The following is a 13,127-nucleotide window of genomic DNA, read 5'->3' as shown; positions in this document are numbered from 1 at the left end:
GATAGTAGGGGATTCAGTGATGGTAATGCCATTGAATGTCAAGGGGCGATGGTTAGATTCTCTTTTGTTGGAGATGGTCTTTGACTGGCACTTGAATGACGCAAATGTTACTTGCCACTTGTCAGACCAAGCCTATATGTTGTCCGGGCCTTGCTGCATATGGGCACGGGCTGCTTCATTACCTGAGGAGCTGCGAATGGTGCTGAACATTGTGCAATCTTCAGCGAACATCCCCAATTCTGACCTTATGATGGAGGGAAGGTCATTGATGAAGACAGTTGGGCCTGGGCCTTAGGAACTGCAGCAGCAATGTCCTGGGACTGAGATGATGACCTCCAACACCATAACCATCTTCCTTTGTGCGAGGTTTGACTCCAGCCAGTGGAGAATTTTTCTCCTGATTCCCATTGACTCCAGTTTTGCTAGGGTTCCATGGTACCACACTCGGTCAAATGCTGCCTTGATGTCAAGGGCAGTCACTCTCACCCCACTTCTGGAGTTCAGCTCTTTTGTCCATGTTTGAACTCAGGCTGTAATGAGGTCAGGAGCTGAGTGACCCTTCAAAACCCAAACTGAGCATCAGTAAGCAGATTGTTTCTGAGTCAAGCTATCACCGCTTGTTAGCACTGTCAGTGACCCCACCCATCCCTTTGCAGATGACTGAGAGTAGACTGATGGGGCAGTAATTGACGGGATTGGGCTTGTCCTGCTTTTTGTGGACATACTGAGCAATTTTCCGCTTTGCCGGATAGTAGCTGTACTGGAACAGCTTGGCTAAGGGTGCAGCTAGTTTTGAAGCACAAGTCTTCAGTACTATTGCTGGAATGTTGTCAGGGCCCATAGTATCCAGTACCTTCAGCTGTTTCTTGATATCATGTGTCGTGAATCAAATTGGCTGAAGACTGGCATCTGTGATGCAGGGGACCTCCAGAGGAGGCCGAGATGAATCATTCACTCGGCACATCTGGCTGAAGATTGCTGCGAATGCTTCAGCCTTATGTTTTGCAGTGATGTGCTGGGCTCCTCCATCATTGAGAATGGGGATATTCGTGGAGTCTCCTCCTTCAGTGGCGAGGAATGCACACAATGATCTTAGAAGCTGTAGACAGATTGTAACATCGCAAACATTGTCAAGTTAAGTTCTCGGAGAGGATAATACTAGTTACATACCTAGTAACCCCAATCAGTTATTTAATTATTCACCATTCACGACTTGATGTGACAGGATTGTAGAGTTTAGATCTTTCCTATTGGTTGTAGAATCCCTTGGCTCTGTCTATCACTTGCTGCTTATGCTGTTTGGCACACAAGCAGCCCTGTGTTGTAGCTTCACCAGGTTGACACTTCATTTTTAGGTATGCCTGGTGCTGTTCCTGGCATGCCCTCCTGCATTCTTCATTGAACTAGATTGTTGTACAGTTTGGTTTTGGTATGACTTAGCACTGGTATGTAATTAGTATTATCCTCGCCGAGACCTTGACTTGACAATGTTTGCAGTGTTGCAATCTGTCTACAGCTTCTAAGATCACGATATGCATTCCTCGTCATTTGTGCAAAGCCCCTAAGGGAAATTATGAAAAATGTAGTATAATCATGTAAAGTGTATGTAATTTTTCACAGATAACTCAATTTTATTAGAATGTGATTTTCAATTGTAATAAATCTCTTCTTTACCTAGTATCAACACCCTTGTGAAAATTAGCAAAAGTGCAGGGATACTGTTAAAGCCACATGCAGCAAGACTTATCCCCACCTTGTTGGAATCACTAAGCGTTCTCGAGCCACAGGTCCTCAATTATTTGAGTCTACGTGCCACAGAACAAGAGAAGGTGAAGTTTGATATCTAATGTTTTTGTATTGTACAATCTGTTTTATAATTAATTTATCTTAATGAACAGTATGCTTATTTTTTCTGTAAATACTAGGCTACCATGGACAGTGCCAGACTTAGTGCAGCTAAATCTTCCCCAATGATGGAGACCATCAACATGGTAAGTGCCAAAAGGCTAAGCAAATAAATAGTGTTTTAATCAACCAAAAGAAACTCTGTTGCTGGGAAGTCAGGTAATTTTGCTTTCCAGCACAAGGATGCTGATCCAATACTTATAAAATTCTGGTTTTAAAATTGCCCCTTTCACACGTCTAATCCTTTTCTCTTGATGCTAAATATAACCTTATGTAACTTTTGACAATATTGGAGTTGCACTATTTACTCTGCCTAAAAGGTTAACAGTTAAGAATTTACAATTTCAAGTAGTAATTCATACATTTCCATTCTTGTCTGAATTTTTTTCATTTTATAGTGTCTCCAACATCTAGATGCCTCTGTTCTGGGAAATCTAGTTCCAAAATTGTGTGAACTGCTGAAGAGTGGAGTAGGCCTTGGAACCAAAGTGAGTCATAAAATACCACAAAGGAGATATATGCAACTGATGTAGTTGATCACACTTATATGTTAACCCTAAACTCTCATTTTTGCACCATTGAAAGTTTCTCCCCTCATAAAGTAAAACGTATGGACTGCTAAGAAACCGACAACCTGCTACTTAACAATCCACTATGTATGGATTGTAGGGTTTAGTGTCCTTAACTACTCTTTGTAATAGACTCATCAGCATTGTAGCAGTGAAATGGTGAAGAATTTACCTAGTATTGTAATGTGATAAATCCCCTTTGGCTTCCATGGGTACGTGTGAAACCAAATCATAGACCAGAAAGGTTCTAACTTTAACTCAGCTCATAGTGTCACAAAAGGAGACCCTTCTGCCCTTTGTGCTTACGCAGGCTCTCTGTAAGTACTACTCAGCCATTCCCACTCCCTTGGCTTTGCCCCATAGCCCTGCAATTCTTTTGTCTTTAGATAATTATCCAATTCCCTTTTGAAAGCCACAACTGAATGTGCCTCCATCACACTGACAGGCAGTGCAGTCCAGATCGCTGTGTAAAAAAGCTTTTCCACATGTCATCATTGCTTTTGCAATTCACCTTAAATCAGTGTCCTCTATTTCTCACTCTTCTGCCGGTGGGTAAAGCTTCTTATCTACCCTGTCTAGACAGCACTTGAGCTTGAACACTTCTTTCGAATCTCCTCTCAAACTTCTCTAAAGAGAACAGCCCCTCTTCTCCACTCTATCCTCGTAATTGAAGTCTCATCCCCAGAACCATTCTTGTAAATCTTATCTGCACAATGTATCTACCAATGTATTCACATCCTTCCTAAAGTGTAATGTCTGGAATTGGACACAGTACAATAATTCCTGGTCTCTGTTGCAATGGCTGATTTCAGCTGGCTTGAATTTGGGAGGAGCACTGCGGTTGGCTCCAGTATCCTCGTAGTTCAGTAACCCTGGAATCCAGGAATCCCTGCTGGGAAATGCAGATGTAATAAAGCGTTGTAATACCTCCTCCTTCCTCCCCCACCCAAAATGGTGCCACATCATTCCAACACTGTTCTGTCTACACCAATGAATGAAGAATGCTCACGCGTTCAATAGTGGAGAATCACAAGTACTTGTGGAACTGTCCCCTAGCAAAAGTTAACATCTTCAAATTGAGAAGGAGAGTAAAAGAGAGGAACGTGAGGGAAATATCATTGATAACCTGTTGAATTCATTTTCCTAGTTCCAAAAATAACTTTGAAATTAAAATACCTGGAAAAACTCAGCAGGTCTGGCAGCATCTGCGGAGAAGAGCACAGTTAACATTTCGAGTCCGAATGACCCTTCAACAGAACTAAGTAAAAATAGAAAAGAGATGATTTTCTATTTTTACTTAGTTCTGTTGAAGGGTCATTCGGACTCGAAATGTTAACTGTGTTCCTCTCCGCAGATGCTGCCAGACCTGCTGAGTTTTTCCAGGTATTTTTGTTTTTGTTTTGGATTTCCAGCATCCGCAGTTTTTTGCTTTTATAACTTTGAAATTGGCGCTTTGATAGTGATTATGTACATGTGATGCTTTTCAAGGCCATTGTTTGGTTAATTAAAATCATCAATTTATTGCCTTCATTGAAGATGATCAAAATGCAAATCTTACTCGTTAATATGCTGCTCTAATTTACAGGGAGGCTGTGCCCATGTGGTAGTTTTTTTGACGACCAAATGTCCACAGGATTTAAATCCCTATGCAGGTTAGTATACCGACTAATTACTGCTTGAAACTGTTTATTTTAGGGGACAGCTGTAAAAAGCCTACTATCACAAACAGTGTAACTGTGATACCTGTTTTCCATCTTAAATTCATAAAATCACAGATGGGAGGCCATTTGGCCCATCGTGCCTCTGCCAGTTCTTTGAAAGAGCCTTCCGATTAGCCCCCTGCTCTTTCTCCATTACCTCTGTACCCTTCAAGTTTGCATCCAATTCCCTTTTGGGAGTTTCGGTTGAATCCACTTTCACCGGGCAGTGCATTCCAAATTGTACATAGATGCCACTCCAAAGTCAAGTGACTACGTTTGCTCTTATGTTTAAGAAATATTAATAAAGCTTAAGTTGAAAACAAACTGTTGCAGCAATAGGAAGGAAAATATGCCCCATACATTGAGCGGAAACTGTTGACTGAAATGGGAAACTATTGGCATTGCCTGATTCTGTTGTAACATTGTTCTGTCTCACTGCTGACAGGTAAACTGATGAGTGCCCTGCTCTCTGGTCTAAATGATCGTAGCAGTGTCATACGGAAAGCATATGCAGTGGCATTGGGCCATTTGGTTCGGGTGAGTATCTTTATTTCTATTTCGGGTGTTATGTGACTTTAGGTACTAAGTAACTGGGAGATAAAAGGAAAGGAAGACACTTTGGTTGATCACAGGAAGAATCTTTGTGCAGCAAAAGGCGAGGCACACCAGAACTTTTGGGTACTTTGGAATCTCTTGTCAACATTTAGCAATCCCAAACAATTGTTGCATCTGAGAGATGCAGACTAAGCTTCCTTTTACTTTGCCTCAAAGCTTATCTTAACTGCTTGTTTCAAAGTCTCATTGTAGCAGTGCAATTTTCGATTCTCCCTTTTCCAAAACCAGTTACCCTGAACTCTCAATGAGAATCCTAATTAGTGCTAAATTGGGTCCTTGCAACCAGATGCACTCACATTCAGGAGGATTGCGCTGGATTTGAACCTAGGTCTTCGAGCTGAATTTATGGTGGCTTTAGTTGTTGCACCATACATGTCACCTAAATGGTCATTCTTCATAAGAAATAGGAATAGGTGTGGGCCATTCAGTCCTTTGAGCCTGCCCCGACATTCAATAAGATTATGGCTGATTTGATTGTGGCCTCAGTTTCACTTTCCTTCGTCCCCCTTCTCCCCCCCTCCCCACACCAAACCCCCACCCCACCCATTCCCTTGCTCCTCTGAAATTAGTTTGGTGTGTTAGCTACATTCCTATTTCACAGGAGCATATGTCTGAAATTATCACGGTAGAATTAATGTATATTGACAAAGATAGTACAAGTACTGTACAATACCATGTGCACTTAGGTGCCACATCATATGGAATTAAAATCAGTTGAGAGAGAAAGGGATCTTGACATTGTTGCTTTTTAACTCTCTAAAGGTTGCTGATGCGTGTGACTAATGGTGGCAAACATTGGCTTACTTGCCAAAGCAAACAGGGCATTAGGTTGCATAATAGAACTATCCAATTTAAAATAGCACAGTGTCTTGTCCTGGTATAATACCCAGTTAATCACATTTGGAAAACAGCATCCAGTATTGCCCCCTCACTTGTTGGGTGATATAGCAGCAAAGTCCAAAAAATGACCCTCGTGGATGAAATCCTATTTAAAAGATCTGAGTCATTCAGAAAGGCTTAAAAGACTTCTAGCCCCTTTAGAAACGCATAGAATTTGGGATGATTTGATAACAGTGTGTAAATATGTTAAAGGATTTGATTGTGCTCCTCGTGACCAGTCCAGATAATGGATGGAAGACCCCAGAAGTCATATATATAAACTACAAAAGGAAAAGATTAGTTTAGATATTGAACAGCTCTTCTTTTCCCCCAGAAGATAGTTGACCTATAGAACAGGTTATTGACTCATATAGTGAATGCAGGCAGGCACTGTGTGTGCCTGGATCAGCCTCTGGTTGGAAAATATTACAAAATGTCAATAAAATACCAGGTGTATATGCATTGGCCTGTGTGGCCCTATGGACTAGTTCAATTGCCTAAGAGGGTCATAGAGGATTTTCCCAGATTTTTCTTTCACCTTGATTGGCCTTGGAGTTTTTTTCCTGCCTCTTCCAGGAGATCAAGGACTGATGATGACAGCTGGGTGGGTATGCTTGTGGGGAAGGTAGTCTAATCATGACACTGTGGGCATTCTCTGGGGCAGTCTTTTTTTCCCCATCAGTTTTGTATGTTTGTATGTTCATATTTCTTGAATCTTTTAATAATCCAGAACTGAACTATTATCTTACAGACAGCACGAACCAGTAGTACTGAAAAGTTATTTCAAAAACTCAGCACTTGGTATCTCGAAAAAGATGGTAAATATTATTATTTTTTTCTTCATTATTCTTTCATGGGATGTGGGCATCGCTGACAAGGCCAGCATTTATTGCTCATCTCTAACTGCCCTTGAATTGTGTGGCTTGCCAAACCATTTCAGAGAGCAGTTAAGAGTCAACCACAATATATCTGTATATTTTTTTTTAATTCATTTACGGGATGTGGACTTCACTGGCTGAGCCAGCATTTATTGCCCATCCCTAATTGCCCTCGAGAAGGTGGTGGTGAGCTGCCGCCTTGAACCGCTGCAGTCCCTGTGGTGCAGGTACACCCACAATGCTGGTAGGGAGGGAGTTCCTGGATTTTGACCCAGCGACAGTGAAGGAGCGGGGATATATTTGCAAGTCAGGATGGTGATTGGCTTGGAAGGGAACTTCTAGGTGGTGGTGTACCCATTGTGCTGCCATTGTCCTTCCAGATGGTGGCAGTCATGGATTTGGAAGGTGCTGCCTAATGAGCCTTGGTGAGTTTCTGGTAGTGCATCTTGTAGATGGTACACACTGCTGCAGCTGTTTGTCGGTGGTGGAGGGAATGAATGTTTGTGGAAGGGGAGCCAATCAAGCGGCTGCTTTGTCCTGGATGGTGTCAAGCTTCTTAAGTGTTGTTGGAGCTGCACTCATCCAGGCAAGTGGACAGTATTCCATCACACTCCAGACTTGTGTCCTGTAGATGGTGGACAGGCTTTGAGGAGTCAAGAGGTGAGTTACTTGCCATAGGATTCCTAGCCTCTGATTTGCTCTTATAGCCACATTATATCAAAATCAGTATATCCTGTCACCTGTTGATATTCTTCATGGATTTTTCTGTGTAAATTATGTCCATGCCCAGTTAAATTGCTAATAGCTTTTGTTGCCAGCAAGTTGTGCCCTTGCAGGATTATTCCATTTTGAGTCCTTCAATCCTTTGTCAGGTTTTTGAGCCATAAATACAGATGGCACCAATTTGGGGGTAGTGTAGTTTGATAGGAAGACTGCAATAAAATAAAGGAAGAATTAAACTTGCAGAATAGACATGTAAGTGGCAATTGGACTTTAGTATCGATAAGTGTGAGGTAGTACATTTTGTTAGGAAGAATAAGAAAGATTCATACTCCTTGGAAAGTAAGTGTCTAAATAGGGAAGAGGAAAGAGAGAGCTGGAGGTGCAATTCACAAATCGCCAAATATATACCATTTTTAAATAAAGATCTACTTCAGTTTTAGAAAGTGTTGAATAAGGGAAGAGGTTTGAAAGGAGGCTATGTGGGCCTCAAGGGTATAATGAAAACATGGAAAGGATAAGCATGGAAGGCAATATGAAGAGCAAATCTAAAGAAATATTAAGACGAACATTAAAGTTTACACAACTAGATCATGACAAATTGTTAAATGTGAGGTTGAAAACCTGAGAGCAAAGGTTTGTGAGTTATTAGATTATAACCAGAAATTAACGAGGATACTGAAGTACTTCCTTTCAGTGTTCACATTTTCATAAAATAAGAACATTGGTGAAGAAGTGAAGTCTGAATTGGTTTAAATCCTTTTAAAGTCTATATGAAAAGCCATTATAATAAATAAAAGGAAAGTATAATCTCAGCTTTAGAATTTGTACATAAAGATGATATGTAATTCAATATATGCAATTCTATGTACAAAATGGGTCAACAGCAACTGACTAATGCTTTGTCTCTTTCACTGATTTTATGGTTGACCTTCATCGTTAATATCTGCTGACACCAGTGAAGCACAACTTAGCAACAGGGTGGTTGCTAGTTGGAGCTAACTGAAAAGAGCAGCTGGTTTAAAAAAAAAACTACAAGAACAGACTTAAGAGAAAGAACTTCTAGCTATCATGCACAATGTAATGGAGGGAGTTGATGAAGGTAGTGCAGTTGATGTGTATATAGACTTTGGAAAGGTCTTTTATAAAATATCACATAATAGACTTGTTAGCAAAATCAATGTTTGTGGAATTAAAGGGATGGTGGCAGAGTAAATAAGAAATTGGCTAAGAGACAGCAAGCTGAGAGTTGTAGGGAATGGTTGTTTTTCAGAATGGAGGAAAGTATGCAGTGGTTATTTGCTCCCCGCCCTGCCACCCCCAAGGTAGGTAAAAGGATCAATGCTCATCCTGATTTTTTTTTAATAACCTGGACTTTGGAATACAGGACATAATTTCCAAGTTTGCACATCATACAACACGTGGGAATTTTGTCAACCATGAAGAGAATGGTAATAGAGTTCAGGAGAGCCTAAACAGCAAGTTGAAATGGACAGACACATGGCAAGTGCAGCTTAATGCAGAGAAGTGTGAAGTGTTACATTTTGGTAAAAAGAATGAGATGGGGCAGGTATCATGGTAATGGGACAATTGTAAAGAGGATACAGAAACAGAGAGTGCCAGCGGTAAATGTACACTAATCTTTAGCAGTGGCAGGACAAATTGAGAAGACTTTTTTAAAAAAAACATAACAGATCCTTGGCTTTATTAGCAGAGGCATAGAGTGCAAAAGCAAGGATGTTATGCTAAACCTTTGTAAATCACTGATTAGACGCCAACTGGAGTTTTGTAACCAAGTCTGGGCAGAACACTTTAAAAAGGATGCTTTAGAGAGAATGCAGAGGGGATTTACCAAGATTTTCTAAGGATGAGAACTTCAGTTACACAGAAGCTGGGATCATGCTTCTTAGAGCAGAGAAGGTTAAGGAAAGATTTAATAGAGTGCTCAAAATCATGAAGGGTTTTGAGAGAGTGAATAAGGAGAAAACTCTCCAATGACAAAAGAGTCAATAACTAGATTTATGATAACTGAAAAAAGAATCGGAAGCAAGATGAGGAAAAATATTTTTACACAGTGACATATGATCTGGATGAAGCCTGAGAGAGTGGTGGAAGCAGATTCGTTAATAACCTTTCAAAGGAAATTGGATAAATGCAGAAGCCTTCCTTGTGCAAGGCTATGGGGAAAGAGCAGGGAAGTGGGAGTAATTGGATAGCTATTTCAAAAGAGCTAGCACAAAGGTGGGCCAAAAGACCTCCTGCTTGTGCTGTATCTTTGTGTGGTTCTGTGTGAGTTTACCCTTGGTGCTAGCATATTTCTGTTAATACTTAAATGGGCAGATGCCTAAAAGAGATGCAATTTGAAAACAGAAACTGTTTCACACTCAGAAAGAGATACAGCGAGTATGAAATAGCGCCTGTATCTTGCTGCAATTTGTAAGAGTGCATAGTTTATTTTTAAACTAAATAAGGCCTGTTTAACTGATTTATGGAATTGGCCTACCTTGTGCCTTTTCAGAGCAAGTGTATCGATCAGCATGTGCATTGACAGTACATGCTATCTCACGTCACAGCCCCGATATAATCAAGCACCATGCAGCAGTGGCCTTGCCCCTTGCATTTCTTGGGATGCATGAAATCCCAGATGAAGATAAAGGGGAAACCAGTGAGTCTGATCTCTGGACTGAAGCATGGCAAGAGAATGTACCTGGTAGGTAAAACATTATTTGTACAAATTTCAACCTGTTTAATGAACAGAATTTCCTTATTTTTAACTCAGTGTTTAAAAGGTGGACCAAGTTCAGTAACTTGACTGATTTCCGGAAATGAGACCAGTGAATCATGCAGGACCATTTTCCTCCCACCATAACGTTGACTTAATTTCCCTTAAGTGTTACAGGATATTCATATCTCTTGCTGCAACAGTTCTGATCCTATGTGTGAATTTAATTCTTACATTTAATTTTGTTTTGCATTCACTGTACAGGAAGTCATAATTTAAGAACATAAGAAATAGGAGCAGGAGTATACCACACAGCTCATCGAGCCTGCTCCGCCATTCAATATGATCATGGCTGATCTTGGGCTTCAATTCCATTTTCCCGCCCACTCCTATATCCCTTAATTTCCTGAGACACCAAAAATCTGTCTTTCCCAGTCTTAAATGTATTCAACGACAGAGCATCCACAACCATGTGAGGTAGAGAATTCCAAAGATTCACAACCCTTTGAGTGAAGAAATTTCTCCTCATTGCAGCCCTAAATGATCGACCCCTTATCCCAAGACTGTGCCCCCATGTTTTAGATTCCCCGACCAATGGAAACAATCTCTCGGCGTCCACCCTATCAAACCTGTTCAGAATTTCATAGGTCTCAATGAGATTGCCTCTCATTCTTCTAAACTCCAGAGAATTTGGCCCAATTTACTCAGCCTCTCATCGTAGGACAACCTCCTCATCCCAGGTACCAATTTAATGAACCTTCGCTGTAAAATTGCTAAAGGCTAGTATGCAGGTACAGCAAGTAATTAGGAAAGCTAATAGAATGTTATCATTTATTGTGAGGGGAATTGAATACAAAAGTAGGGAGATTATGCTTCAGTTATACAGACCACTGGTGAGACCACATCTGGAGTACTGTGTGCAGTATTGGTTACCATATTTAAGGAAGGATGTAAATGCATTGGAAGCAGTTCAGAAAAGGTTTACCAAACTAATACCTGGAATGGGCAAGTTGCCTTATGAGGAAAGATTGGACAGGCTAGGCTTGTATCTGCTGGAGTTTAGATAAATAAGAAGCGACTTGATTGAAACATATAAAATCCAAAGAGATTTTGACAGGGTGGATGTGGAGAGTATGTTTCCTCTTGTGGGAGAATCTAGAACGTGGGTTCCTGTTTAAAAATCAAGTGTCACCCATTTAAAATAGAAATTAGGCAAATTGATTTCTCTCAGAATGTCGTGGGTCTTTGGAACTCTCTTCCTGAAAAGGCGGTGGAAGCAGAGCCTGAATGTTTTTAAGGCAGAGGTGGATATATTCTTGGTAAGCAAGGGGGTGATAGGTTGTCTGAGGTAGGCGGGATGCAAATTTGAGGTTACTATCAGATCAGCCATGATCTTATTCAGTGGCGGAGCAGACTCGAGGAGCCAAATGGCCTACTCCTGTTCCTTGTTTGTATATAAGATCCTGAGGGGACTTGACAGAGTGGATGTGGAAAGGCTGTTTCTTCTTGTGGGAGAATCTAGTACACTGTTTAAAAATAAGGGGTTTCCCATTTAAGACAGAGATGGGGAAAAAAAATGTTTTCAGTGGGTTGAGAGACTTTGGAATTCTCTTCCTCAAAAGGTGGTTGAGGCAGAGTCTTCTGAACATCTTTAAGGCAAAAGTAGATAGATTGTTGATAAGCAAGGAGCTGAAAGGGGTAGGTAGGAATGTGAAATTGAGGTTAAAATCAGATCAGCCATGATCTTATTGAATGGCGGAGCAGGCTTGAAGGGCCGAGTGGCCTACTCCTGCTTATAATTTGTATGTTCGTAGGAGATGACTAGAATCTCTCTTGTTGCAGCTGTTCATTGCCTGCGTATGTATGACCTTAATGTTATTTGCTAATTATCAGCCCAACCCTGATTGTTGTCCAGATTTTGCTGCATGAAGGCACTGACTTCTTCAGTATCTGAGAAGTTACAAATAGAACTGAATATTTTGCAATCATCAGTGGATATCCACATTTCTGATCTTTATGATGGAAGGAAGATCAATGCTAAAGCAGCTTAAAGTGGTTGGGCCTAGGACGCTACCCTGAGGAACTCCTGCAGTGATGCCCTATGGCTGAGATGATTGGCCTCCAACAATCTCAATTTTGTGCTCGGTATAACTCCAACCAGTGGGGAGTTTTCTTCCCGATCACTGGCTTCGATTATGTGGCTCCTGGATGCCACACTTGGGTGGAATGTTGCATTGATGTCAAGGACCTCACCACCTGTGGAATTCACCTTTATGTTTGGAGCAAGGATGTAATGAGGCCCAGAGCCAAGTGGTCCTAGCAGAATCCAAACAGGGCATCATAACAGGGTAATTGCTGAGTAAGTGCCACTTAATAGCACTGTGGACGTCACCTTCCAACCTTTTGCTGATGATTGATAGTCGACTGATGTGGTGGTAATTGGCAAGATTGGATTTGTCCCTGCCTTTTGTAGAGGAGACTTACCTGGGCAATTTACCATATTGTTGAGTAGATCACAGCATTTTGGCTGTACTTTAACAGCTTGGCTAGGGGCACGGTTAGTTCTGGAGCACTCAGCATTACATACAAAATGTTATCAGGGCCTAAAGCTCAACCATTTCTTGATATGTAGAGTGATTCAAATTGGCTGAAGTCTGGCATCTGTGTTGGTGGCATCAGGAGGGAGGCCAAGATGGATCATCCACTTGGCACTGAAGATGGTTGCGAACAACTTCAACCTTGTCTTTCATACTCAAGTGTTGGGTTCCCCCATCATTGAGAATTTTTCAGATGGGTTTACAGTGCTGTGTGCGTGTGTGTTTTTTGTTTAGTTAGAGAACCAGCTAGAGTCGTGGCAGACAATTGGCAACCAGGAATATGAGTACAGCTTGAGTGTTGATGCCTTTGTAGAAATAATCAACTATGATATTATCTGCAGTTGATTGCCAAAAACTACCAGTGTTTTGCAGTAGATGAACTAACACTTGACTAAAGTGTAAAAATTACACTTGGGTGTAAAGAAATAATCTATTTTTCACTCTTCTGGAACAAACTAAGCAATATTATCCTATATTTGTGCTCAAAAATGATATACATTCAATACTTGTAGACTAGATTGCACCACAGTCTGGAAGGGATG

The 13,127-nt window shown here is 41.0% G+C and overlaps 1 protein-coding gene across 1 annotated transcript in view; it reads left to right on the top strand.

Moving 5' to 3' along the window:
- ecpas (Ecm29 proteasome adaptor and scaffold) overlaps positions 1 to 13,127 on the top strand; it is a 108,052-nt gene that overhangs the window by 84,750 nt on the left and 10,175 nt on the right. Inside the window, exons 35-41 of the mRNA XM_078571174.1 lie at positions 1,679 to 1,829; positions 1,926 to 1,991; positions 2,304 to 2,393; positions 4,060 to 4,126; positions 4,620 to 4,711; positions 6,420 to 6,486; positions 9,785 to 9,976. Coding sequence (XP_078427300.1) covers positions 1,679 to 1,829; positions 1,926 to 1,991; positions 2,304 to 2,393; positions 4,060 to 4,126; positions 4,620 to 4,711; positions 6,420 to 6,486; positions 9,785 to 9,976 — 725 coding nt within the window. The remainder of the gene's footprint in view (positions 1 to 1,678; positions 1,830 to 1,925; positions 1,992 to 2,303; positions 2,394 to 4,059; positions 4,127 to 4,619; positions 4,712 to 6,419; positions 6,487 to 9,784; positions 9,977 to 13,127) is intronic.

This window comes from Cetorhinus maximus, chromosome 2 (genome assembly GCF_964194155.1).
Source record: "Cetorhinus maximus chromosome 2, sCetMax3.hap1.1, whole genome shotgun sequence".
NCBI lineage: Eukaryota > Metazoa > Chordata > Chondrichthyes > Lamniformes > Cetorhinidae > Cetorhinus > Cetorhinus maximus.
Note: the sequence above shows the minus strand (reverse complement) of the source record. Positions and strands in the feature narration are given on the sequence as shown.